This window comes from Narcine bancroftii, chromosome 6 (genome assembly GCF_036971445.1).
Source record: "Narcine bancroftii isolate sNarBan1 chromosome 6, sNarBan1.hap1, whole genome shotgun sequence".
Taxonomy (NCBI): Eukaryota; Metazoa; Chordata; class Chondrichthyes; order Torpediniformes; family Narcinidae; genus Narcine; species Narcine bancroftii.
In genome coordinates this window covers 78,863,598-78,891,120 of record NC_091474.1, presented here as the reverse complement: position 1 = coordinate 78,891,120, position 27,523 = coordinate 78,863,598, and the positions used below count along the sequence as shown (strand labels likewise).

Below are 27,523 nucleotides of genomic sequence, written 5' to 3'. Positions count from 1 at the left end.
ATGCTGGAACCTGAATCAGGGAACAACCTGAGAGGGAAATGGCCAGTTGACATTTCTGGTGCAAATCCTGCTTTCAGGACTGAAGAGATGAGGAGTAAATCAGGAGAATATGGACCAATCTTCATTAAGGGGACAGTAGTGGAGTGGGTCAAGGTCTTCAAATTCCTGGGTGTCCGAGAACCTGTCCTGGAGCCTCCATGTCAATGCAATCACAAAGAAGGCTCACCAGCAACTATACTTTGTGAGGTGTTTGAGAAGATACGGTATGTCACTGAGGACCTACGAAAACTTCTACAGGAGAGCATTCTGGCTGGTTACATCACTGTCTGGTATGGAGGTACCAACACTCAGGACATGAAAATAATTCCAGAGGGTTTATAACCTGGCCTGCAACATCATTGGCACCAGTCTTCACTCCATCGAGGGCATCTACAAGAGGCGGTGTCTTAAGAAAGCAGCCTCTATCCACAAGGACCCCGACCACCCAGGTCATGCCATCTTCACTCTGCTACCATCGGGGAAAAGGCCTGAAGATGAGCTCTCAACAGAACAAGGACAGCTTCTTCCCCGCTGCCATCAGATTCCTGAACGAACCAAAGACACTCCCTCACTTTGACTTTTCGTGAATTATTTTTATTTAGTTTTGTCAGGTAGTTTATATAAATGTTTGCACTGTGACGCTACCGCAAACCAATGAATTTCATGACTTGTTCGTGACAACAAATTCTGATTCTGATAGGTGGGCTAAGGGGAGATAACAGATGACAAACCAATGGAGCCAGGTTGGGGTGTGGGAGGGGTTGAGTTGGAAGACAGAAGCAATATGGCAGCCCAGGTTTGGAAAGCCCAAGATGAAGAATCTAAGCATTTTTAAAATTTAGGCATTCAGCTCAGTAACAGGCCCTTCCGGCCCACAAGCCCTTGACGCCCAATTACACCCAATTGACCTTCATTGTTTTTTGAATAGTAGGAGGAAACCGGAGCACCCGGAGGAAACCCAAATATACACGGGGAGAACGTACAAACTCCTTACAGACAGAGCAGGATTCGAACCCCGGTCCAGATCGCAGGCGCTGTCACAGGGTTGCGCTAACCACTACACCAGCTGTGCCACCCTAAGTATGTATTGCCTTTATGAGTATTTATATGTTAAAATTTGTTTCTTCACAAATCCTTGGCTATCTGATGATGCAATAATGACAGTGGGGTTCATCCATTTACTATGCATATCATTTCATCAGTTCCTGGGTCTGGTTCTGAAGTAATTGCCCTTTACTGGTTGTACATTTTATTGATACACTTTGCTATAATTATATGTAAAGACTGGGACAGAGTTTATTTTAAAATGACGTTAATTTTATCAACACCAGCAAAATGGCCAACTGCAATAACTAGGTATATTAATGACAATTCTTGGCTGAAACTGCTATCATGGTTGGCAAGATTAGATTAGCAGGCACACCTGTCTTACACAGCCAATTTTAGTCATTGCACAGGACTTTATGTATACCTGGGAGCGGTCAGCGAAGTTGCTTAAGTTACGGGTCCAATGATGGATTGTGCTGGGTGGATGTGATGAAGTTGGTGGACTCCCGGTTACCTGCCTTGTTGCTGGCTCAAAAACACTGCTCGTTGTCTCGTGGAATGCTATGCTTACAAGTTATGTCACGCGTTTTCATCCACTGTACATCAAACGGGCACTTTTCTTGAAAGCTGCTGTTTCACCTTAAAAATGAAAGGAAGAGGTACGATTGTACAATAAAACCCCTGATATCCAGCACTTACGGGGATCTGCACATGCCGGATAAGCGAGTTTCCTAGTTGCTTGAGACTTCATATTGCGAGAGTGGAGAACTCATGGGGAGGTGTGCCAATTTTAAACTTCCATATTTTTGGACCCATTTATTTTTTTTGCCAGGTTCTCGAGGTTGCTGGTTGCTTGAATTCCGGATAACAGGGATTTTACTATACATAGAATATACATGAAAATTAATTCTACTTTTACACATCCGATTAAAAATGTAAATTGCTTCTTTACCAAAACAATTGTGGAAATGATTCTCTGGAGCTATGTTGGTACACATTAAATATTTTAACATATAAGCTCATCGAGCAATATGCCAATTCAATATCAAATTTATTATTTAAGACAAAGTTATTTTCTCTTGAGTTATCATGTTTATTAGATATTGCGTGATTCTTTTAAAATGTGCCATCGGGTTTCTTTTCTCTCAAATCATTGACTTTTTTTAAAGCTGATTAGAGATCTGTCATTCTGTCAGGACTCCAGTAAATGAAGATAAGTGAAAGCTATGTCCTTTATTAGAAGCTGCCAATTACTCACCACCCCCCACCCCCACCCCCCATTCAGAAGGGAGTTATCAGTTTCTAATTCTTGCTTATAAGACACTATGGATTTTGTACCCATTACATGGACCACCAACAGTGGTATTAAGGCTTTGCATTGTCAACTACCAGCTGAGCACCATTGGATGCTCGCGACAATACATCTGCTGGAGTCTTCAGGCTGTCTACAAAGCATGCCGAAGGTTCCAGGGAAGGAAGTTTGGCCGCAGAAATTGCAAGGCAGGGATGGTTCATTGTAACATATCTTGACAGGTAATACAGTAATGGGCTTAGATTACCTATAATAAAGCAATATCTGGAATTAAGGGAAAAAAGATACATTTAGCATGCACGCTGCTGCGGCCTCCTGCTTAAGTTCTGTTAATCGCCCAAGGTACAGATTAGCTGCTCTTGTCAATTTAATTCAGCTTCAAGTAAAGCAACAAGGTCACTTTATCCTGCAACAAGAATTGAGTTGTCATGTAGTTCTAATAGGCAGCACAGGGAATCATTAGTCCACCTCAGCTCAATGACTGATGGGCATTTCACTTCAATCATCTGACCATGCACCAGTGGCCCAGTACTATTGACACCACGTCAGTGCAGAAAGAAGATGCCTTAATCCGCTGAGACACTCTCCGAATTGATTTGACAATCTGCAGTAATGACCTTCTTGTTTTCGTAAAGAATCACTGTTTATCCAGGGCAGCTCTGGTGCACTAAATACATTCTATTGTCATGGAAACTCATATCATCACAATCAGGAGCCCTTGAAGTTTCCAGCTGATAATGTAGGTGTCAGACGGTGAATATTGCTGGCATGTTGACAGGTTGCACCAGCAGCAAAGTGTGCAAAATCACTAATAGGCTGCGTGATGTGCTGCTTCTTTCCAAGGTGAGACATGCAGGCAAAGACATCTCCTGGTGCTCAGCAACAATAATTTAGAAGACAAAGGAAGGGAGATGAGGCTCTCGCTCAGAACTTTGCCAAGCCTGGGAATCCACGGAGCTCTCTGTCAAACATGATTTTTCAGCTCTGTTAAGTCAGAGATTAAACAACACGGCCAGATTGAAATTTTCCTGAAAAATAAAATCGATGGAACATTTCTTGTTGCATTCAGTATGTCAACGAAGACGCTCGAAAACTTCTACAGGGGTACCGCGCAAAGCATTCTGATTGGTTGCATCATTGTCTTGTATGGAGAAGCCAACATTCAGGATGAAAAAAAGCTTCAAAGGGTAGTTAACTCGGCCTGTGTCACCAGACTTCACTCCATCGAGGACATCTACAAGAGGCAGCACCTTAAGCAAGCAAGGAACCCCACCGCCCTACCCTTGCTACCACTGGGATAAAGGTAGAGGAACCTGAAGACGAGCACCCAGCAGCACAAGGACGGCTTCATCCCCACTGATATCAGATTTCTGAATGATCAATGAACCACAAACACTGCTTTACCTCACTCTTGTTTATTTTGTGGGTGTTTTTTATAGATCCGCTCTCATCCCACCTTGTCATCCCTTACTACTCACAGAGCACCGATGGCACAGGGAACACCTAAAGTGGGATGTGAGTGTGTAGTGATATGTAATTACACCACTAGGTCACCAGGGGTCATCCCGATTACCTTGTATATAAAGCAGTCCAGAACTACAGTCTCGCCTTCCAGGTTTGTCTTGCAGAGAGACAAGACATCTTACTGTACATATTAGTTTATTAAATTGTACTGACAATAACCACACCAGCAGTGCAAGTATAAGACAGCTTTAATAAACCAATATATACTCTAAGAGGTCTTGTTTCTCTGCAAGACGAACCTGGAAGGCTAGACTGTAGCTATGGACTGCTTTATATATAAAGTCATCGGGATGACCCCTGGTGACCTAGTGGTGTAATTATATATCACCACGGAGAACCTCTGGGTTAGATGTTCACACTGGGATGCTGCTGAAAAACAACAAATTTCATGGCAAGAAATTCTGATTCTGTAATCTCCAATCCTGCCTCAAGGTGCGTTCAATGATGTTACTCAAAAGTAAGCATTTGAAAAGCTGGCTGTGGGTGATTTGATGCAGGGATGGGTAACCACATGAGAAACATTGTTTCCAGTGTGTGTGGGAGAAAGGCAATTACCTTCTCACCATCTAAGGTGCCCATTGATCACACTGTTCATCTTAATGATTGTGACGCTGTGTGAGAATGACAACCCAAGTCTCAACTTGAACAAGATGAAAGAGGTGATCGTGAACTTCAAGAGGACAAAGAATGACCACCCTCCACTGCACATCGACAACACTGTAGTGGAGAGGGGAGAAAGCTCCAAGATTCTTGGACTTCACTTAACTAGTGATCTTTCGAGGACACACACCATCTCTTCCTTTGGCAGGAAGGTGCAAGAGTGACTGAACCCCCTGAGAAGACTGAAGGGGGCAAGGCTACCATCTACCATTATGTCAACTTACTACTGAAGCTCTATTGAGAGCGTCCTGGGTAGCTGCATCAGAGTGTGGTACGGTTGCTGCAGAGAAATGGATCGGAGGTCAATCCATAGAAGAGTGGCAGAGAGGATCATTGAAGACTCCCCACCTCCACCCCACACCCCGCCATCGACATTAACTATTGGGATTGGTGTCTGAAGAGGATGCACAAAATCACTGAGGACCCCTTCCACCCTGCACACAGCATCTTTCAGCTGCTCCCTTTGGTGAAGTGATACAGGAGTGTCAGGGCCAGCACCACCAGGCTGAGGAACAGCTTCTTCCCGTTGTCAGTGAGTACACTGAATGACCAAAGGAAATGCTCACATGACCATCCAAGATTCTAATATTTACAAAATAGCATTTAGTTATTTGTGCAGATTAATACTTGCCCTGCATATGTATTGTAGGACTGTCTTTTTTTCTTTCTTCTCTTTGGCTTGGCTTCGCGGATGAAGATTTATGGAGGGGTAAATGTCAACGTCAGCTGCAGGCTGACAAGTCCGATGTGGGACAGGCAGACACGGTTGCAGCGGTTGCAGGGGAAAATTTTTTGTTTGGGGTTGGGTGTTGGGTTTTTCCTCCTTTGTCTTTTGTCAGTGAGGTGGGCTCTGCGGTCTTCTTCAAAGGAGGTTGCTGCCTGCCGAACTGTGTGGCGCCAAGATGCACGGTTTGAGGCAATATCAGCCCACTGGCAATGGTCAATGTGGCAGGCACCAAGGGATTTCTTTAGGCAGTCCTTGTACCTCTTTTTTGGTGCACCTCTGACACGATGGCCAGTGGAGAGCTCGCCATATAACACAATCTTGGGAAGGCGATGGTCCTCCATTCTGGAGACGTGACCTACCCAGCGCAGTTTGATCTTCAACAGCGTGGATTCGATGCTGTCGGCCTCTGCCATCTCGGGTACTTCGATGTTAGGGATGAAGTCGCTCCAATGAATGTTGAGGATGGAGCGGAGACAACGCTGGTGGAAGCATTCTAGGAGCCGTAGGCGATGCCGGTAGAGGACCCATGATTCGGAGCCGAACAGGAGTGTGGGTATGACAACGGCTCTGTATACGCTTATCTTTGTGAGGTTTTTCAGTTGGTTGTTTTTCCAGACTCTTTTGTGTAGTCTTCCAAAGGCGCTATTTGCCTTGGCGAGTCTGTTGTCTATCTCATTGTCGATCCTTGCATCTGATGATATGGTGCAGCCATATCACCGTTTTGAGTTTTGTATGCCCGATGGAGATGTGGGGGGGCTGGTAGTCATGGTGGGTATATCTGGTTGTGGGTGGTTTGCACTGAGGACTGGAGAACACTGGTCCATCGGGTTGTAGTTGTTTAAACTTATCACACCAGTTGGAGGTGTAAGAGTCAGTTTTTGAAAAATCAGGAGTGCAAAACTTTACAATGGGTTAAAAAGAAGATTACTGATGCTTGATTAATTACCAGCAAAGCAAGTATCTCTGAAACATTGGCTTTAGTGGTGGTTGAAGTTGTTTCACAAGTTAATAATTGTTCAATTGCTTCCCCTCAACCATGTGAAGCACAATGAAATGTTGATGCAGCCTGAAAAGATGATACACCAGCAAGGGACAAAAGTGGGAAGCATTGGAATCCCAGCAATGTATATATAGGTAATTTTACATTGAAATTCCCAAATTTAAACTCAGATGTTAAGGCTCTTCAAGTTCTTGGGCTGATTTGGGTGAGGAATGATTGTCAAATTCATGTTCAAGTCATTGGATGCTTGCCTCGTGCGCCATTCATGGCTTGAGTGCTGAGGCTGCCCTTGGCCTTGAATCTGCCCATTCCAAATGTCTTGCATTCTGTCAGTTCAAGAGCTGCCCCCTGGATAGAGCATCACAAGAGGTAAAGCATTAATGGTGCTTGATAGCATTTGATTACCGCATCTCCCTCCTCAACAACGATTTTCAGAGCTCTTCATTCTGGAGGTCGCCATCGGATCCACAATTAATAGAAGGAAACCTTGATTAGAGGGAGGGGGTAGATTGGATGTAAATCTTGGGATTGTTTTTTTCCTTTTATGTTTTATTTTAGTTGACTTAACTTGGCAAATATGGGTTTAACATGAACATTATAGGTTAATTCAATCACTTGTATCTATTGTTGATGGACTTTCATCAGTTTTTTTGTGCTTCATGAATACAAGGTGATTTGTTATGTGTTTTCCTTAAATTTTATATGTAAGTTTACATGTTAAACTCATTAAAAAAAGAAAGAGCTCTCCTATAGTCCGGACCAGCACAGAACAATTCATTCCTGTTGTGATTCCCTTCCCCAAGAGTGATCTCCTCCAGGTCCTTGTTCCATAGCTCCTGTTATAGATAGAGAATTTAGGTTAAAATGGCTTAAGTTAAAATGTGATGATTAATCATAAAAAGGGAAGCCAGAACGGACAGGGAGCTTACTAGCAGCCAAGGACAAAAAGTTCAGCTGGATATGTTTTTTAAACATATCTTTTCATGGTCATAGTGAGAGACATGCAGGAGACAAAAGATTGATAAGAAGGGTGAGAAACAGAATTTAGTGTATGTAGAGTTCGCAGCATACGTAACGAACGTGATAATTAAAAATGCAGTTGTACTTAGAATGCTTTTGCAATACTAACCAATTAAAACAGTATTAATAAGAAGGGGAAGGGCAAACAATAAGGGTATAAAAATCAATGCACTGTATGTATCGGGGCTTAACTGGTGAGAAACCAGTTGAGTCCAACTCTGCAGACTTGTAAATAAAGCTTGTCGTGTCATCAGTTTTAAAGAGACTCATGTGTGAGAAGTTTTATTTCTGACAGCTCCAACTCTCTGAAATTCTTATTAAATTAGTTTGCCTCCTCAGCACCCCATTTTAAAATGCATTCTGTTTGACTCTTCATGCAATAGGCAGATTTCAGATTATTGTCAGAGGACATATGGGACATGACATACAACCTGAGATTCCTTTTTCCTGCGGGGCAGGCAGAATTACCACTAATTGATAGTGCCAAAATTAAACTGCACACAGTGTGACTATGTAAACAAATAAAAAATGTTAACAACCTGACTGTGCAATACAGAGAGAACAAAAGAAAATCAATAAAGTGCACAAGTGAGAGGCCTTAAATGAGTCCCTGATTGAGTTTGTTGTTGAGGAATCTGATGGTGGAAGGAGAGCAGCTGTTCCTGAACCTGGTTGTGCAAGTCTTGTGGCACCTAGACATCTTTCCTGATAGTGAGATCAGAGGGTTTGCTGGGTGGGGTGGATCCTTGATGATCGCTACTGCTCTCCGACAGCAATGTTCCTTGTAGATGTTCTCAGTTGTGGAGAGGATTTTGCCTGTAATGTCCTGGGCTGAGTCCACTACCTTTTGGATGGTTCAGGGGTATTGGTGTCCCCATACCAGACGGTGATATAACTGATCAGCACACTCTCCACCACACCTCTGTAGACATTTGCCAAGGTTTCTGGTATCATACCAAACCTCTGCAAACTCCTGAAGAAGTAGAGGCATTGATGTGCTTTCTTCACGATGCCATTGGTGTGTTGGGTCCAGGAAAGATTTTCCAAGATAGTGACTCCCAAGAACCTAAATTTACTCACCCTCTCCACCTCTGATCCCCCAATAATCTCTGGATTGTATACCAGACAGAATCAGAATTTATTGTCATGATCAAGTCAGAAATTTGTTGTTTTACAGCAACATCACAGTGTAAATATTCATATAAACCACCTTACAAAAAAAATAAATAAAAATAGTGCGTGAAAAGACAAAGTGAGGCAGCATCTTTGGCTCATTGATCATTCAGGAATCTGATGGCGGAGGGGAAGAAACTGTCCTTGTGTCACTGAGTGCTCGTCTTTAAGCTCCTGTACCTTTTTCCCGATGGTAGCAGAGTGAAGAGGGCATGGCCAGGGGCTGGGGTTCTTTGAGGATAGAGGCTGCTTTCTTAAGACACCGCCTCATGTCGATGTCCTTGATGGAGTAAAGTCTTGGTGCCTGTGATGTTGCAGGCCGAGTTAACAACCCTCTGGAGTTTATTCTTGTCCTGAGAGCTGGCACCTCCATAAAGTCTGTGGCGAAGTACAGAATCTCGTCAAACTCCTCACAAAGTCTAGCCATTGACAAGCCTTCTCATGATTGTCCCTCGCAGCTGAGGATAATATGGTCCCTTACATTTTGGTGGGTTCTGATCTGGCTGAGGTTGTCTTCACACTCGTTCTGCTCTTCCATGGCCTCCAAGAGGTCTCTTTGTAGAGCCTGAGCACCCTCGATGCCTATTCAGATGTGACTCCTCCAATTTACGTAGTAAAGGGAAGGCATTCGCATAAATCAATGAGGATCCTATGGTTCTCCAAGGAACATGCTTGATATGTTTTCTTTGTTCTTTCTGAAAATCTCTTAAGTGACAGAGTTGAGAATAAAATAGCCATTCAGGAGTTTGGGTGGTGAAGTGTCCGAATGATGTTTCTCCGCCATCTTCCCACCCCATCCCAACACCACCAGAATTGATCAGAGCCTTTGGTGGAGATGTTGAGCTTAAAATTGGTCTGCCAATGCCGGATTATAATGACAGGTGATGTTGATTTTGGATTAAAGCTGTCATAGATGATCAAGATGTTGAAGTATACAGCAGATGGCAGCAGCTGGGAAAACCATGAATGTGCTTGAATTTCAGGATTTGTTCTTCAAAACCTTTTTCTTCAGTTGGCCAAATGGTTTTCTGAAGGACTGGAGTCCTTCATTGAGAGGTGGGTCTTGAGATGTGAAAAGGATCTCCAAGTCCCTCATTGTCCTCTCAAAACATCCATCGTTTAGCCTGAATGCAATGGTTATGGTGCAAATGAAGTCTGGTTCAGGATCTCAGCTCTGCCAACTGCCTTCAATCCTGATCTCTGATCAGTTGTAGAGTGTTAGCACGTTCCCTGTGACTGACTGAGCTTCTGCCTTAAGTGCTCCCATTTCCTTCCACATCCCACCGATGTTCTCGTTGGTTTGTTGCTTGGCTATTGTAACTAACTCTCCAGGTACGAGGTGGTAATTGCGGACTTGTGGAAAAGTGGACCTGACATGGAAAAGAGAGGAGGAATGGGAAGGGCTGAGAGTTCAGATGAAAGAAGCGAAAAACTTAACAGCTTACTTGACCATTTAGGAGGAAGTCTTAAGCAGCAACCACATTGGACCAGAGCTGCCTACAAGCCAGAAGACAACAGGTTTCCTTCCTTGGTTCCAGGTTCAGGAATAGCGGCTACCCCTCGATCACCAGACTCCTCAACAACAAACTCAATCAGAGACTCATTTAGGGACTCCTACTTTTGCATTTTATTGACATTTTTTTCTCTCTGCATTGCAGAGTTTGTTTACATTCTTTATTTGTTTACATGTATATTTGCCACCAATGAGTAGAAATTCTGCCTGGCCCACAGGGAAAAGAATCTCAGGGTTGAATGCCACGTATGTTCTCTGACAATAAATCTGAACTCTGAAAGACATTAATGAAATAGATGGGTTTTTCAAAAATTGTTGAAACCTGTTGCTTTGTTTCAAATTCCCCCTCCCACCCAGTGGTCTCTCCTCCTACCTGTCTACCAATCACCTCTTAGCCTTTCCTCAAGATCTTCCTGTCTCCTTTTCTTTCTCTTGTTCCCCCTTTGATATCCTTGATATCTCCCCTTCCCACTTTAGTGCTGTTAAGAGGTTCTGACCCGAGATGTGGACTGACCATTTCCACCCATGGATGCCTGGCCCACTGAGTTCCTCCAGCTTCTCGTTCTTTGTTCAAGATTGGCCCAATCACTTTCACCATATCAGATTGTTGCCGTCGGAGGGCAGTAGCAATCCTCAAGGATCCACACCACCCAGCACATGCTCTGTTCTTGCTGCTGCCATCAGGAAAGAGGTGGAGGTGCCCCAAGACTCGCACGACCAGGTTCAGGAACAGCTGCTCCCCCTCCACCATCAGACTCCTCAACAACAAACTCACACAGGGGCTCATTTAAGGACTTCTGCACTTTATTGATTTTCTTTTTGTTCTCTCTGTATTGCACAGTCAGTTTGTTTACATTTCTTTATTTGTTAACATGTAAAATGAGATCAGTTGTTTTGCACTACCAATAAATGGAAATTCTGCCTGGCCCGCAGGAAGAAGAATCTCAGAGTAATATGTTCTCTGACAATAAATCTGAAATCTGATCCCCATTGAGCTTTGGTGCTGTGAGGGCAATGGTCTGTTCCACAGCAGCCCTGATGGGGAACCCCCTGACACTATATAACGTGGCTTATTCCTGTATCAGGGCTCGGTTTAAGGGTTAAGAATATCCCCTCTCTGTAACATGGTGAGCAAGAATGTTGGGCTGTGTACAGGAACTGTTTATTCTTAAGCAGCCAGTCTGACTGAGCTCAGGTGTGCAGAGGCTGGCAGTTCACATTAAAGCCTTCTTCCCCAATGTCACTACAGTGAATAATTGCCCCCTTCATGATCATGCGGCAGCACTGATAATGGGTGAAGCCTTCACTACAAAGCACCTGAATAAATAGCGTCTGTCACCCTCGTTCTCAGGCATCAGTGGAGTCAAACACCTGAGCAAAGCTGAAAGCTCTTTAAAGCTCATTGCATATCATATTTACCCCGAGGACAGTCATGGAAAGAATCCATGCTTTAAAGTAAATAGGAATATTTCTGACAACATTTGAGTCTCTGATAATTATGGAGGTTTCCAGTTATTGATGTCTGTCATCAGAAGCTGTTGCATCAACTGAGTTCATATTAAATGTCTCCCAAGAGCATTTACAAACCCAGGACACGCTGATTAGTCAGTAATCAAAAGCCAAATTCAGCAATTGCCACAAATCTGAAATAAAATCTAAAATCCTTGCAACTCGGGGGCCAGCTATGTGCCGTTTTGATTAAGGTTCTCTTCAACTGGATCAGTTAATGGGAGAGCAGTGATTCTGGTTTGAATACAAACTGAGTTGAGGTGCCATTTTTACCTTCAAGATTCAAAACTCTTTAATATTGTGGTAATAAAACTGAAAATGTGATATTACACAAAATTTCTTTTAGTCCACTGTTAGGCTGTCAGCAGAAATTGCCAGCACCCCTTACGGTCAGAGAAAGAAAAGTAAAAGAGAGTTCCTCCAGAGTCATTGAGTGTCCCTGGATTTGCCTCTCCTGCAGCCACACAGCGTTCATTCTAAACCTTCATCAACTGGAGTTCTGGATCCAAACCTGTGATATAATCAGGACCCCTTTAACGCTCACAGCACTCTCTCGCATCCTGGTTCCATTACCTGGTACCCCTTCAGACAGTTTCCAACAGTCTGCAGCCTGGTGTGAGTCCCTCGCTCACAGCCCACATGGGTTCCTCACCTTGAGTTGCCAAAAGCCCGCCGCCTGTGTCTTCTCCAACCTCAGAGCCTCTCCCATACAGATTTATAATTCGATGTCGCAGATGCATTTTCTTTCCAGACAGTGCAATGATAGATAATGTACTCATTGGTTGTTGTGAGCAACGGGCTGTACTGCATCACTAAACACTGTGTCATACAGCACAGAAAAAGACCTTTCAGCCCACCTGTCACTGATCCATCCATACCAGAGACCCCAATATGCCGCAATGAGAAGCTGGAGGAACTCAAAGGGTCATGGAGCGTTGTTTCAGGCCAGATCCCTTTACCAAGACCAAGCTGACCTGAAACAGCCCTTCACAGTGATGCAACATTTAACTAATGAATCTGCAGAGTTGATCCAATGCTCCCCTTCTGGTCTTCTCCACATTGGACGCAGACTGGGAGATCGCTTCATTAAGCACCTTGGCTCTTTCCGCCGCAATAGCGTGGATCTCCCAATGGCCACCCATTTAAATTCCTTTCCCCATTCCCTTGCTGACGTGTCTGTCCATGGTCTCATGCACTGCCAGACTGAGACCACTTGCAAATTGGAGGAACCACACCTCATCTTCCAACTGGGCACCTTCAGCCAGATGACTCCGGTTTCCATTAAACCACACACCTCTTTCTTCTCCCTTGCAACTTTCCGCCAGCTCTGTTTCTCCCTCTCTCCCTCTCTCTTTCCATTTCCCTCTGTCTCCTTTCACAGAGCTGAAGTCAATTCTCACCTCTCCTTTTATCATATCCAATTAACACCTTTTGTTGGTCGGGACTCCTCCCCCCGGCCAGTCTTCAGTCTTAATTCTGACACCTCTTCCCTGTTCTTTGCTTATTCCTTGACGAAGGGTTTAGACACGAAATGTCAGTAATATATCTTTACCTCCTATTGCTGCGGGACCAGCCAAGTTTCTCCAGCATTTCTATGTGTTTTTGCCTCAGTCACAGCATCTGTAGACTTCTGTGTTTCACTCCAAAATGTTGGCTCTCCATGGATGGGGCCTGATCCACTGAGTCCTTCCAGCTTCTCATCTCTACCAATCCTCTTTTTTTCCAGGACCTGGCCTCCTATATCTTGGTGAATCAAGTCTGAGAGACTCTGCATCGCTCGCATACAGGCAACACGCTCCAATACCAACCACTTTCTGGGTGAACTTCCTTGTGCTGCGCTTGGCTGGAACTGAACGGTAACAATGTGTGCTTGATGTGGGGAGAATCTCAAAGACTTAAGAATCAGAATTCATTGTCATGAACATGTCAGAAAATTTGTGTTTTGCGGCACCATCACAGTGTTAACATTTATATAAACCACATCATAAAATAAATAAAAACAGTGCAAGAAAAAAAAGTGAAAGAAAGGCAGTGTCTATAATTCATTGTTCATTCAGGAATTTGCAGGCAGGCAGCAAGGAAGAAGCTGTCCTTGAGCTGCTGAGTGCTCGTCTTGCACCTCCTTCCTGGTGGTAACAGAGTGAAGAGGGTGCTGGGAGTCCTTGAGGATAGAGGCTGCTTTCTTAAGACACCGCCTCTTATAGATGTACTCGATGGAGTGGAGAGTGGTGCCCGTGATGTTGCAGGCCAAGTTAACAACCCTCTGGAAATCTTTTGTGTCAGCGTTGGCACCTCTGTACCAGACAGTGATGCAACCTGTCAGAATGCTCTGCACAGTACACCTGTAGAAGTTTGAGAGTCTACGGTGACATACGTTGACATACTCAAACTCCTTGATATTCAGCAAAGTTTATTTGGATCTTGGCAATAACCGTATAACCATATAACCACTTACAGCACAGAACAGGCCAGTTCGGCCCTACTAGTCCATGCCATAACAAATTCCCACCCTCCTAGTCCCACTGACCAGCACCCGGTCCATACCCCTCCAGTCCCCTCTTATCCATGTAACTATCCAGTCTATCCTTAAATGTAACCAATTATCCCGCCTCAACCACGTCTTCCGGAAGCTCATTCCACATCCCTACCACCCTTTGCGTAAAGAAATTTCCCCTCATGTTCCCCTTATAATTTTCCCCTTTCAATCTTAAACCATGCCCTCTAGTTTGAATCTCCCCCACTCTTAATTGAAAAAGCCTATTTACATTTACTCTGTCTGTCCCTTTTAAAATCTTAAACACCTCTATCAAGTCCCCTCTCAATCTTCTACGCTCCAGAGAAAAAAGCCCTAGTCTGCACAACCTTTCCCTCTAACTCAAATCTTGAAATCCTGTCAACATTCTCGTGAACCTTCTCTGCACTCTCTCTATTTTGTTTATATCTTTCCTATAATTTGGTGACCAAAACTGTACACAGTACTCCAAATTTGGCCTCACCAATGCCTTGTACAATTTCATCATAACCTCCCTGCTCTTGAATTCAATACTCCGATTTATGAAGGTCAACATTCCAAATGCCTTCTTCACCACACCATCTACCTGAGTATCAGCCTTGAGGGTACTATTTACCATCACTCCTAAATCCCTTTGTTGTTCTGCACATCTCAATAGCCTACCATTTAATGCATATGACCTATTTAGATTTGCCTTTCCAAAATGTAGCACCTCACACTTATCTGTATTAAATTCCATCAGCCATTTCTCAGCCCACACCTCCAGCCTTCCTAAATCACCTTTTAATCTACGGTAATCTTCCTCACTGTCCACAACACCACCAATCTTTGTATCATCCGCAAACTTGCTTATCCAATTCTCCACCCCTACTTCCAGATCGGTAATATATGTAACAAACAATAGTGGACCCAGGACCGATCCCAGGAACTCCACTAGTCACCTGCCTCCAATTGGACAAACAATTTTCTACCACTACTCTCTGACACCTCCCATCCAACCATTGGTGAATCCATTTCACTACCTCCTTATTTATACCTAATGCCTCCACCTTTTTTCCTAACCTCCTGTGGGGATCTTTGTCAAAAGCTTTACTAAAGTCTAAATAGACAACATCCACAGCTTTCCCTTCATCAACCTTTTTTGTAACCCCCTCGAAAAATTCAATCAGGTTTGTCAAGCATGATCTACCCCTGACAAAACCATGCTGATTACTCCCTATCAATCCCTGTACCTCCAAATATTTGTAAATACCATCCCTCAGAACACTTTCCATCAACTTACCCACCACAGACGTCAGATTCACGGGCCTATAATTCCCAGGTTTACATTTGGACCCTTTCTTAAACAGCGGAACCACATGCGCCACCCTCCAATCCTTTGCCACTACCCCCGTGACCAGTGACATCCTAAATATCTTTGTTAATGGCACCACTATCTGTCCACAAGCCTCCCTGAGTGTCCTTGGGAATATTTTGTCTGGTCCCGGAGATTTATCCACCTTTATCTTTTTCAACACAGCCATCACTACCTCCTCGGTTATCCTTATATGCTTCATGACCTCCCCACTAATTTTATTTACTTCAACTGGTTCAACATTTTTTTCCCTAGTGAATACCGAGGCAAAGAAATCATTGAAAATTTCCACCATTTCCTCTGCCTTCTCACTCAGCCTACCCTCGCTATCTACAAGGGGTCCAATTTTATCCCTCACTAATCTTTTACTTTTAATGTACCTATAGAAACCCTTTGGATTTATTTTTACTCTGTCATCCAAAGCCTCTTCGTGCCTTTTTTTGGCCTTTCTCATTTCTTTCTTAAGATTCCTTCTACACTCCTTGTAGTCCTCCTTCAAACTCTCAGCTCCCTGCTCTTTATACCTCTTGTACACCTCCCTTTTTCCCCTAACCAAATTTCCAATATTCCTCGAAAACCAAGCCTCCCTATGACTTCCAGCCTTTCCTTTGATCCTCACTGGGACATATCTACTCTGTACCCTCAAAATTTCTTTTTTGAATATACTCCATTTTTAATTTACATCCTTACCTGAAAATATCCTGTCCCGCTCAATACTCCCCAAATCTCTTCTTATTCCTTCGAAATTTGCTCTACTCCAATCCAGAACCTCAACTTTAGGCCCCTCTTTGCTCTTCCCTAAAACTACCCGAAAACTAACAGAGTTATGATCACTAGACCCAATTTTTTCTCCAACATTAATGTCCGATATCTGACCTAGCTCGTTCCCTAGCAGGAGATCTAGTATTACACCGTCCCGAGTCGGTTCTTCTACTAATTGATTTAGAAAACAATCTTGAACACATTTAACGAACTCTAGCCCATCCAACCCTCTAACTGTATGGGTATCCCAATCAATGTGAGGTAAGTTAAAATCTCCCATGATCACTACCTTATGTATTTTAGTTTTGTTTTAATCCTGGAGGGATGCAGCAATTGATGCCATGGGACAACGTAGACAGCCTTCACCGTTCTCTGTCCAAGCTAGCATCCTCATAGGGGACGTGTACTCGACTTATGTCCATATTCCGTTCTGACCAACCGGTTGTATCGCAAAATGGACGTAAGTAAAATCCATTTTATCATTTGTCAAATACAACATGGCGGCCAGCTCTCGGGGGAGGTTGACCACCCCTGCCATAGGTGCTATTTTCCATAGATAGGCCCCTACTTTCACCCCAAAAGTTTAATTTTTATATTTACATATTTTTTAATTTATTTTTAAAATATTTTTCATTGTATGTCCAGAGGGTCGTAAGTCGGGGTCCACCTGTGTTTTGTTGGGTGACAAACCGTTGAAAGTGTTGCAGTGTTTCCACTTCTTCAGCCACGCTTTCTATAAGCTTCTCCCAGAAAAGGTGAAGAGGACCTTGTCCAGAAGATATGGACGAAAGCTCACTATTGTCTGAACAAACAGAAGAGCTCAAGCACGAAGGGCCCTTTCTGCCCCTTCTGCAAGTTTTCATGTGCAGTAGGATCATGACAAATCCTACCCAGGTGTCACGGTTAGAGAAGCGGTTAGTGCCACGCTATTCCAGTGCCAGCAAGCTGAGTTCAAATCCTGTGCCATCTGGAAGGAGTTTTCCCTGTAGGTTTCTTCCGGGTGCTCTGGTTTCCTCCCACCGTTCAAAATGTACTGGGGTTTGTAGGTCAATTGCATGTAATTGGGGGGCATGGGCTTGTGGCCTGAAAGGGCCTGCTACTGGGCTCTGTCTAAATTTAAATCACATTGTCACTTTCCTACGCTACCCCATCTCCCTTCATGTAGTTCTTTTGGAATTTTGGAGAATGAGGGTGGCAGAATCTCATTGAAAATTTTTGTATGTTGAAAGGCATGGACAGAGTAGATGTAGAAAGGTTGTTTCCCATGGTGGGAGAGTACCAGACAAGAGGGCAGAATTTCAGGATTGAAGGGCCTCTGTTTAGAACAGAGCTGTGGAGGAATTTCTTCAGCCAGAGTGTGTTAAATCTGTGGAATTTGTTGCCACAGGTGGTTGTGGACGCCAAGTTATTGGGCATATTTAAGACAACATTCTTGATTAGCCAGTATTAAAGTTTATGGGAGAAGGTCAGGCAGTGGAGCTGAATGGGAAAATGGATTACCTCATGATTAAATGGTGGGGCAGACTTGATGGACTGAATGGCCTATTTCTGCTCTTATGTTTCTGTTTTATGGTCTTATCCAAACAGCTTTTGATTTCAATTTTGAGAACACTAGGTGACCGAGATTTCACAACCCTCTTGGTAACGAATTCCAAAGGACTGTAGGGATGGATCTGGTTTAGTTACGAAGAAGGTATAAATACTCCACTTTTGAGTGGATTGAGATTAGATTGGTAGACGCTTCAGAACAGAGCCCCTGTTGTACCGAAATGGTGACATGTTCACAGCCACTGTCAATAAAGCTGCTGCCAGATTAAACAGCTGATCAATCATCTTCAGCCAAATCGATCAGAATTGGTTCTGCCTGCATGCACGTGCTGGTGGAAAGTATATTTTCAATCAATCATATTTAAACCACCTCACAAGTAAGTTTTAAACAAGTGATTGACTTGAATTGGAAGCCTGCAATTGTGTGGATTCCTCAGCTTGGTTGAGCTCTTGGGAGGAGCCGACGGAGGAGGTGACAGAAATTCTCTTACTGCTCAATACTGACCTGTGGTTGCACCTCTGTGCATGCTCCTTCCCCTTGGGGTGGCTTTGAGTTGTCTCACTTTTAGGCAGGCGTTACGCCCTGGATGATGTTGCAGTGAAGGAGCCAGATCATCAGGGACCTCGTGCACCTTCGCTACCACCAGGCTTGTCTATTTCAGGCCAATCCAATCCTGCTGACATTCCTCACTCCGCATTGCATCAGCCTTATTAATGACAGGTCCGAGCATGGCATATTGCCCAATCAAGCTCATGCCAGCCTTCAACAGGTCAGATTTTTTAAAACTAAAATTTAGACATAGAGCACGATAAAAGGCCCTTTTGGCGCACGAGCCCATGCTGCCCGCTTACACCCAATTAGCCTACAACCTCCTGTATGTTTTGAAGGGTGGGAGGAAACCAGAGGGCCCAGAGTGAACCCACGCAGACACGGGGAGAATGCACAAACCCCTTACAGACAGCATGGGATTCAAACCCAGGTCCCAATCACAGGCGCTGTAATAGTTCTGGCTAACCACTATTCTAACCGTACCACAGTTTACAATTCAGATTTATTGTCAGAGTGCATACACAACATTACATGTAACCCTGAGATTCCTTTTTCCCGTGGGCCACTTATTGGTAGTGCAAAGAAAATGTATTCAACTTATACATGTGAACAAATAAAGAAATGTAAACAATTTGACTGTGCAATAGAGAGAGAAAAAAATCAATGAAGTGCAAAAATAAGAGCCCTTAAATGAGCCCCTGATTGAGTTTGTTGTTGGGGAGTCGATGGTTCCTGAACCTGGTGGGGCGAGGCTTGTGGCACCGATACCTCTTTCCTGATGGCAGCAGTGAGAACAGACCGTGTGCTGGGTGGTGTGGATCCTTGATGATTGCTGCTGCTCTCCAAAGGCAGCGTTCCCTGTAGATGTTCTTGACAGTGAGGAGTGTTTTTCCTGTGATGTCCTGGGCTGTGTCCACTACCTTTTGCAGAGCTTTACGCTCAGGGGTATTGGCGTCCCCGTATCAGGCTGTGATGCAGTCAATCCACTTCTAGAAATTTTCCAGAGTTTCTGGTGTCATACCAAACCTCCATAATCCCACTGGTCCCATTACCCTCTTCTTAACTCCTTGTAGACCTTCAACCACATCCTTTCACTCACCCAGGAACTCCCTTCGGTTGCGTGTACCACTCAAAAGACCAAGGGGTAATTTACATGAACATACCAACACCTTTGTGATGTGAGAGAAAAGCAGAACACCTGGGGAAAACCCACATGGTCACATAACATGTAAATCCATTCAGAAAACACCCGTTATCAGGCAAATTCAGCAAATTCTGATATATTTAAAAAAATTGACCTGAAACATGATCACTTTTTCTCTCCCCAAAGCTGCTGCCTGACCTGCTGAGTATTTCCAACATTTTCTGATTTTGCGTCCTTAAGGTTGAGGTCTTTCACAACTCTGTAGCTCAGATCCCATTCCCGTCACCACTGCACTCATCGATCTGCACTGACTGCCACTTCAATTCTGTTCTCACTGCTGCCATCAGGAAAAGGTATCGGTGCCACAAGACTCGCATCCCCAGGTTCAGAAACAGCTGCTCCCCCTCCACCGTCAGACTCCCCAACAACAAACTCAATCAGGGGCTCATTTTAGGATCCTTAACTTTTGCAATTTATTGAATTTTGTTCTCTCTCTGTGTTGTTGTCAGTTTGTTTATATTTCTTTACATGTGTACATTGTGTAGTGTTTTTATTGCGCTACCAATAAGTGGTAATTCTCCCTAGCCCTCAGGGAAAGGAATCTTAGGGTTGTATGTGATGTCATGTATGCACTTAAATAAAATTATTAAAAAAATGTTTTGAAAAATTAAATAAATTTAGACATACTGCATGATAACAGGCCCTTTTGGTTTACGAACCCATGCTGCCCAATTACACTTACTTGACCTACACTCCGGTACATTTTCGAAAGGTGGGAGGAAACTGGAGCACCTGGGGAAAACCCATGCAGACATGGGGAGAGTGTACAAACTCCTTACAGACATCACTGGTTTTGAACCCTGATCCCAATTGCTGGCACTGTAACTGCGTTGCGTTAACTGCTATGCTCATCATACTGTCTTGTACTCTGATAATAAACCTGAATTTGAAATCTAAATGATGTCTTGATCTTAAACGTTTCTTCCTTGGTTTCAAATGACTCTGGCCCCATTGTCCAGGCTTTGATATGTTCCTTCATACTTCGTGCGGCTCTGTTAAATTTTGTTTGTTTGCTGGCTCTCCTGATCAGAATCTCCATTTGCAATATAAAAATAAATTGTTGCCTCTCTTTGATCTGAGTTAAAATGATTCTCCCAAACAACTCCAGAAGTGGTGCCTCCAAACCTTTAGCAATCTACTAAACATATTAGAAGGCAAATAGTTAAATCAGTTAGCCAACTTCTGAAAGGCTATTTGCCTTGCATCAACCATGACTGTAACTTTTTAGCATGCACCTGTTCATAACCTCACCAGGTGGTGTGGAATTGAGGAGGGTTGATGTACCATTTTCTGTCCACATTTGCTACAGGTCATGTATTAAAAGCACAGAAATGCTGGAGGAACTCGACAGTTTTGCAGTGTCCAGAGGAGGTGTATTACCAACATTTCGGGCCTGAGCCTTTCTTCAGGAATAAGCAAACAGCTGGAAGATGTCAGAATAAATACTGAAGACTGGCATGGTGATGAGTCCAGACGAACAAAAGGTGTTCCTTGGATATGATAAGAGGAGAGGTGAGGATTGATTTTGGTTCTGTGAAAGGAGAACAGAGGGAAATGGGAAGAGGGAGAGAGTCAGAGCTGGGGGAAAGGCAACGGGGAAGAAGAAGTGGGGCAGAAACTGGAGATGTTGATGTTAATGCAATCTGGTTGGAGGCCGAGAAGGAGGATGAGTTGTTGTTCTTCCATTATGGCATGTGGTCTCAATGTGCCAGTGCATGAGACCATAGATATGTCATCAAGGGAATGGGGCGGGGAGATCCACGGTATTGCGATGGACAGGGCCAAGGTTCTCAACAAAGCAGAACTCCCAGTCCATGCCCAGTCTCACTGACGTTGGGGAGATTACAAGTTGTGAGTTCCCCTGCTTCTTGCAAACCTGATTTCAGATCTCAGTTCCAGGTTTTGTGGAGATGACAATGTCATATCAGTCTTCGTTTTCTGTCTCCACTTCCGAGTTGCTTGTTAGCAAGAGTTTGATTGTAGTGTAACAATGTAATTTCCGCATGAAGGACTGAGAAATGTGGGCATGTCTGACTTTTCAGCTTTTTTCTTCAAAGGCGCTATTAAAATCTACGATCCTGTAAGCACACCTTCCCTCAACACCAGTTGAACATCTGCAATATTTTATCATACATCATTTTACATTGAAAGGGCTTTTAATTTTATTGCAAAGATATATTTACAGATGGTCCATTTGCAAAATTAGCCCCAGTACACTGAGATGACTGGTTGGCTTATTTTAAATCCAAGGACCGGATTTGAAATTGACAATTATAACATGGATATTCATGAGGGGAGAGTTTGATTGGCTGAGAACTGTGCTAAACCCAAGAGGGAAAACTGAATTGTCTCTACCAGAAAAACAAATCTTTTTGCCAATTAAACATAATTTATAAAGCAACGAACTTCTAGAGACAATTATAATCACAAATCCGCTCTCACACAAGTGCTGTTTGAGAACAGCTCTTCATCAGAATTAAAGGTCACATACTACTGTTTGAGTAATGGAGTCGCACAGCCAGGGAACAGGCCGTTCTGCCCATCACTGGCCATCATACCAATGTGGGCAGCAAGGTTAGTGCGGTGGTTAATGCAACGCTGTTACTGCACCAGTGATCAGGACCAGGGTTCAAATCCTGCACTGTCTGTAAGGAATTCTCGCTGTGTCTACGTGGGTTTCCTCCGGGGGCTCTGGTTTCCTTCCACCGTTCAAAAAATACGTCCCTGGGTTTGTAGATCAATGAGGTGTAATTGGGCAGCTCGGGCTCATGGGCCAAAATGGCCTGCTGTATGTCAAAATTTAAAAAAATAAATGTAACAAATGTAAAATTATTATTAATTTATTCTCATTCAATATGAGAAGGAACAAAATATAACTGAGAACAATCACAGCTCAGAAGCAAGCTCTATGGCCCACTGCGTCAACACCACTCGTTCGTTGAATTTGATGGACCTTTTTCTGGTGCCTATTTTCTGGACCATAGGAGAACAGCTTCCTAAAGTTAACTGTTACTTTGATCGCCACAATTTGCGTTGAGTGCTATTTACACTTCACAAAAGAATATGCAGAATAATGGATGGCTAGAGTGCATTACACAGGGACGGTTTTAATGGTGGTACTCATCATAACTGCAAAAAATATCTATTTAGCACAGTAACAGGCCCACGAGCCCATGCCGCCCAATTACACACATTTGACCTGCACTCTTCAGTGCCTGTTTTGAATCCGGAGCGCCCGGAGAAAACCCACCACGGGCACTGGGAGAAACTACTTACAGACTGCACCAGGTTTGAACCCAGTTCCCAGTCTCTGGTGCTGTTACAGCGTTGAGCTAACCATGACTCTAACCGTGCTGTGGTTAACTCAAGCATCATGAAATGGACAGCAGACAGTACTACCTTTTGTGCAGTAACGTAGGTGCAGATAGTTCCCGGCTTATGATGGTCTGACGTAAGATTTTTCAAAGTTACGATGGTTTGATTCCATACTGTACTTCAAAATTTGGCTAGGACATGATGTTCACTGTCTCCCAACAGCGCTGTGTCAGGCCCCCACACTGATCCCACTGCCCTGCTCCTCCCCACAGCCCATTATCATTCCCTAAACTGATCCCACTGCCCCACTCTCCACCTTCCTTTAACATATTACATGAAAGTAAATAACAACAGTCACACAATTGTAACTTTGAAAAATTGTAAGTCACACCATCGTAAGTAGGGGATATGATGTATATGGTCTGTGTTACAATGGAATCAGCAATTTTGGCCTGGTCTTGAACTCTCTGTTGATACAGACTTGAGTTCATGTTTGAATCCAAACCCACTGTTATTACGATGCCCCTGTAATGTATTCCTGATTATTCATATTGAATAGAGAGAATACAGGGGGGAGTATTTGGCACGTTCTAGACCAGCCATTCTCAAATTTTATTTTGGCAATACCCTCCTGAGGACCCTGCTAAAAGTTTATGGGCCCCTTCCCTGTGAAGCGGGCAAGTTCTGTTAGTTTTTCTGTACTTCTCTCCTACTGACTACATGAAAAACATTTTATGATTTCAATCTGTGCTCCCCCCCCCCTTAAATATACTGTGGCCCCCGTTGAGAATGGCTAGTCCAGACATGGCTAAAATTGGCTTAGGAATGAATTTTCAGAGAACGGAATTATTTTTTAATGTTTAAAAATGTTAATTTTAGAGAAATGGCTCAGTAGCAGCCCCTCTGGCCCACGAGACATTGCCGCCGAAATGTGCCCATGCAACCCGTTACTAACCCCAGGCATCTTTGGAGTGTGGTGGTGGGGGCGGGGGGGGGGGGTCTGGAGCATCCAGGGGAAATCTACGCAGGACACAGGGAGAACGTACAAGCTCCTTACAGACAGTGACGGATCTGAGACCAGGTTGCTGGCATTGTAATAGCGTTATGTTAACCACTACACTTATCATGCCTTACATTGTTCTAATTATTCAAGACTGCATATCACATACTACTCTCATGTATAACTGAGCAAAGTGTCCTGCAGCAGAAAAATAGGCCGTTCCATTATATACAGTGAATATTTTTATTAAATATGATTTCCATTCAGGGTTTGTCATGAGCGTACATAACTTTCACACCAGAGATCAATTACGGGTTGTTAACTAACAGAAGAAGTGCTACATGAAACCTCTCTGATGTTTCCACTGAGTCTATGCATCTTTAAAACATTTTTCTTAACTGCAGTAAAAGTATATTATTGTGAGGACGAAATGCAAGTCATATCATGGAGAGACAAAATGATTGCTCGAGGAACCTGCTGGGTTGATATGAATGAGAACAACATCAGACAAATGACTGCAGAATAACAACAAATGTTTGTTTATTTCTGAATCACAACCATTTTCTGCCATGTTCCCACTGACAATAGGCTCTGTTTGGGCCATACCTGGAGGATGCATATACCTGGCGGTATCCCCGTCAGGTTTCTCTTCGCCCAGGGCACCGTCAGTAATTCAGGATCCAAACTCAAGTCTGTTGCTCCCTTTTGCTTCTTTATTATGTTCACTGAGTCCCTGCCTTGACAGCTCTATTTTTTGATGTTCAGGTGCCTGCAGATCTCGCTCTCCCTCCCCCTACCCCACTCTCTCCCTCTTCCTCTCCCCTTCTCCTCCTTCTTTTCCCTCTCCTCTCCTCTCTCCCTCTCTCTCCCTATCCCAGCCCTTCTCCTTCATCACCTCCCCTTTTCCTCCAACTTCTTCCCTTCCTCTCCCCGTCTCCTCCTCTTCCTCTCCCTCCTTCCCCCTCCCTCTCCCTCTCCTCTCTCCCCCTCCCTCTCCTCTCCCTTTCCCTGCCCTCCCCTCCCTCTCTCTCCCCATCTCTTCCTTCACCATCTTGCTTTCTCCTTCTCTCACTTCTTCCATTTCTTACTTGCCCCTCTCTCTCTTGACAACATTTCTCCATCTCTCCCTCTCTCCCTTCTCATCTCAATCTTTCTCCCTCCTCTCATCCATTTCAACCTTGCTTGTCCCTCCCCTTCCACTCCCCCTCCTCATCTCTCTTCTCCTTTTCTTGACCCATCCCCACCCCAACCACCATCTATCTCCCCACTCCTCCTTCCATTCTCACACACAGCTTCAACTTGTCTCTGTTGTTTGCCAGATGATGTGGTTACGATTCACTTATGGGTCGATAACACAGTTTTCAAGGCCTAATGATTCCTTTTCTACTTTGTCTGAAAGCCTGATGAAGGTAATTTATCTAATCTTTTCAAGTAAAGAATGGAAATTTGTAAAACTTGATCTGTATTGAATACTCATCATTTTTGATGTGCTTTTTGATTTAATTCCTCGACATGAGGGAGTTTCAGGAGGCTGCTATTGTACATCTGATCACACACCTTGCAGTTTTTTTGTACATTGGTGAGCTATAGTATAATTCCTTGTCAATTCCAATTGTTTTGTCCCTCAACATTAAAGCCACGATCCCCATTTCAACAGGAAGGCTTTAAGTGAAACACGAAAGCCTGCAGTTGCTGAGATTGTAATAAGAATGCAGAAATGCTGGAGGAACTTGGCCGGTCTTGCACCACCCATGGGAGGTAAAGATATTTTACTGGTGTTTGGGGCCTGAGCCCTTTCTCAAGAATTAAAAGGCTGGGGAGAAGGGAAGAATGAGATATAAGAAGGAGTACAGGCCAGCAGACAAACATGTTAATTGGATGTGATAAGGGGATAGGAAAGAGAAAGGTGAGAATTGATGGGGAGGAGGGGTTGTTTTTGGCTCGGTGAAGGGAGACAGACAGAGTGAAAAGGGAAGAGAGGAAAGGAAACGTAAGCCCATTTCACACGCATCCCAGTAAATCGGCCGTTCAGTGTCCTGGGATAGGAATGGGGGTTTGGCCTAACTGGGACACTGAATGCTTTCACACTGCAAGGGTTTATCCCTTCTACCTTTAATAGGAAATGTCTGCAATGCAGTTGCCCGTTTCACACTTGCCTGATCTCAACCCTGGTGTCTGCAGACGCCGGGGATTGTTCTAGGGGTTGAGGCCACCAATCCCCGGTGTGAGATGACGTCATCTTATGCCGGCGTTGAGCAGACTTTGCTTTCACACTTGGCACTTTAAAGGCAGATTGGCTTTTGATTCCTGGGGTCAATGGCAAGTGTGAAAGGGGCTACAGGGAAAGATTACAGGGGTGGGGGTTAATACTTATCTGGTCGGAGGGTGCCGAGACAGAATATGAGGTGTTGTTCCTCCAGTTTGCGGATGGTTTAACTCTTCACTACCTCTGTGATCTCGCCTTTGCTGCAAGCTTCATTCTTTCCCATCGGGGACCCTCCTTTCCTTTGCTATATTTTACCCAGATCCCACACCCTTCTTTGCTCTTGTAAGCTACCCCTTGAAGCCAATAGGTTTTCTCATCTTGAAGCAGACTCTTTTTGGCATCATGGTCTATCATTGCGTTTGAAAGGTGCAAATTAATAATATTTTCTCTGTCAAAGCTGGTTGCAGTATTGGTGAAGCTTTATCAATAATTCAATCAAAACTCTGGGAAAAAGCCACATTGAGCTTATTTTGCTTTTATGTTCTACATTATTAAGTTAACGTGATGACTGATTTTTTTTTCTATTAATCTGCAATGATGCAGTGAACAGCCAATTTCTATTCAGCTTCAGAGCTCGAGAATCAGTCAGTCGACCGGCATCTACATAGACGCTGGAGTTCCATCAAGCTGGGTCCAATTGCAACTGCGTGGACTTCATTCCTTCTCCCAGTGACAGTGTGAGTTTCCCTTGGCTCCTCCAGTTTCTTCGCACATCCCAAAGGTTGGCAGGGTAATTGAGGGTAGGCAAGGAGTCTATAGAAGCTGGGGTCTGGGACAGTGCACAAAAGCACCCCCTGGACTCCCCCCCCCCCACCACCTCTAGCCCTGCTATTTTTGTTTGGGCACCTGCCTACATTTTGTTCATACCTTGATGAAGGGCTCAAGCCCAAAATGTTGGTTATCTTTGTTATATAAAGTATGCTGTTTGTCCAGCAAGGTGCTTTTACTTCAACCCACGGTGTCTGCAGACTTTCATGTTTTACACCTGAAGAAGGACTCAGGCCCAAAACGTCAGCCACTTCTTTGCTTTCTATGAATGCTGCGTGATCTCCCGCACTCTTGTGCCAGTACGTTAATGGTCACTGTACTTGCTCGAGTGGGTTGGAAAGTGGTGGAATCTGGGGGAAACTGGTGGGAAGGCAGAGAAAATAAAATGGGATGGATGAGATAGATGTAGGGAGGTTGCTTCCACTGGCAGGTGAGTCAAGCTTAAGGGGATAGAGGCTCTATATTCAAGGGAGGGAATTTATGTGAGGAGGAAATGCTTTTCAGAGAGTAAGAAATCTGTAGAAATGTTGGCCCATTAATTATTAATTAATTAGTGTTTGTTGCCCATTCAGAGCCAGCTCTTCAGCGCTTGACGTCCTGCTTTGCGGAAACTGCCAAAATGTTTGGCCTGGAAGTCAGCCTGAAGAAAACTAAGGTCCTCCATCAGCCAGCTCCCCACCATGACTACCAGCCCCCCCACATCTCCATCGGGCACACAAA

General features: G+C 44.0%; 1 protein-coding gene across 1 annotated transcript; it reads left to right on the top strand.

The window, feature by feature from the left end:
- On the top strand, positions 1 to 26,649 carry LOC138737310 (uncharacterized). The gene is made up of 6 exons (XM_069888063.1): positions 1 to 329; positions 968 to 1,119; positions 13,251 to 13,380; positions 20,764 to 20,966; positions 25,427 to 25,527; positions 26,579 to 26,649. The coding sequence occupies exons 1-4, from the start codon at positions 1 to 3 to the stop codon at positions 20,849 to 20,851; spliced, it is 699 nt and encodes a 232-aa protein (XP_069744164.1). The 3' UTR covers positions 20,852 to 20,966; positions 25,427 to 25,527; positions 26,579 to 26,649.
- Positions 26,650 to 27,523: the final 874 nt, after the last annotated feature.

Coding starts and splice junctions, on each gene's coding strand:
- LOC138737310 (XM_069888063.1), top strand. CDS start 1: ATGCTGGAACCTGAATCAGGGAACAACCTGAGAGGGAAATGGCCAGTT. Junction 330..967: donor GCTGGTTACATCACTGTCTG/GTATGGAGGTAC, acceptor TTTTTTGAATAG/TAGGAGGAAACCGGAGCACC. Junction 1,120..13,250: donor CACCAGCTGTGCCACCCTAA/GTATGTATTGCC, acceptor CTTTTTTTCCAG/GACCTGGCCTCCTATATCTT.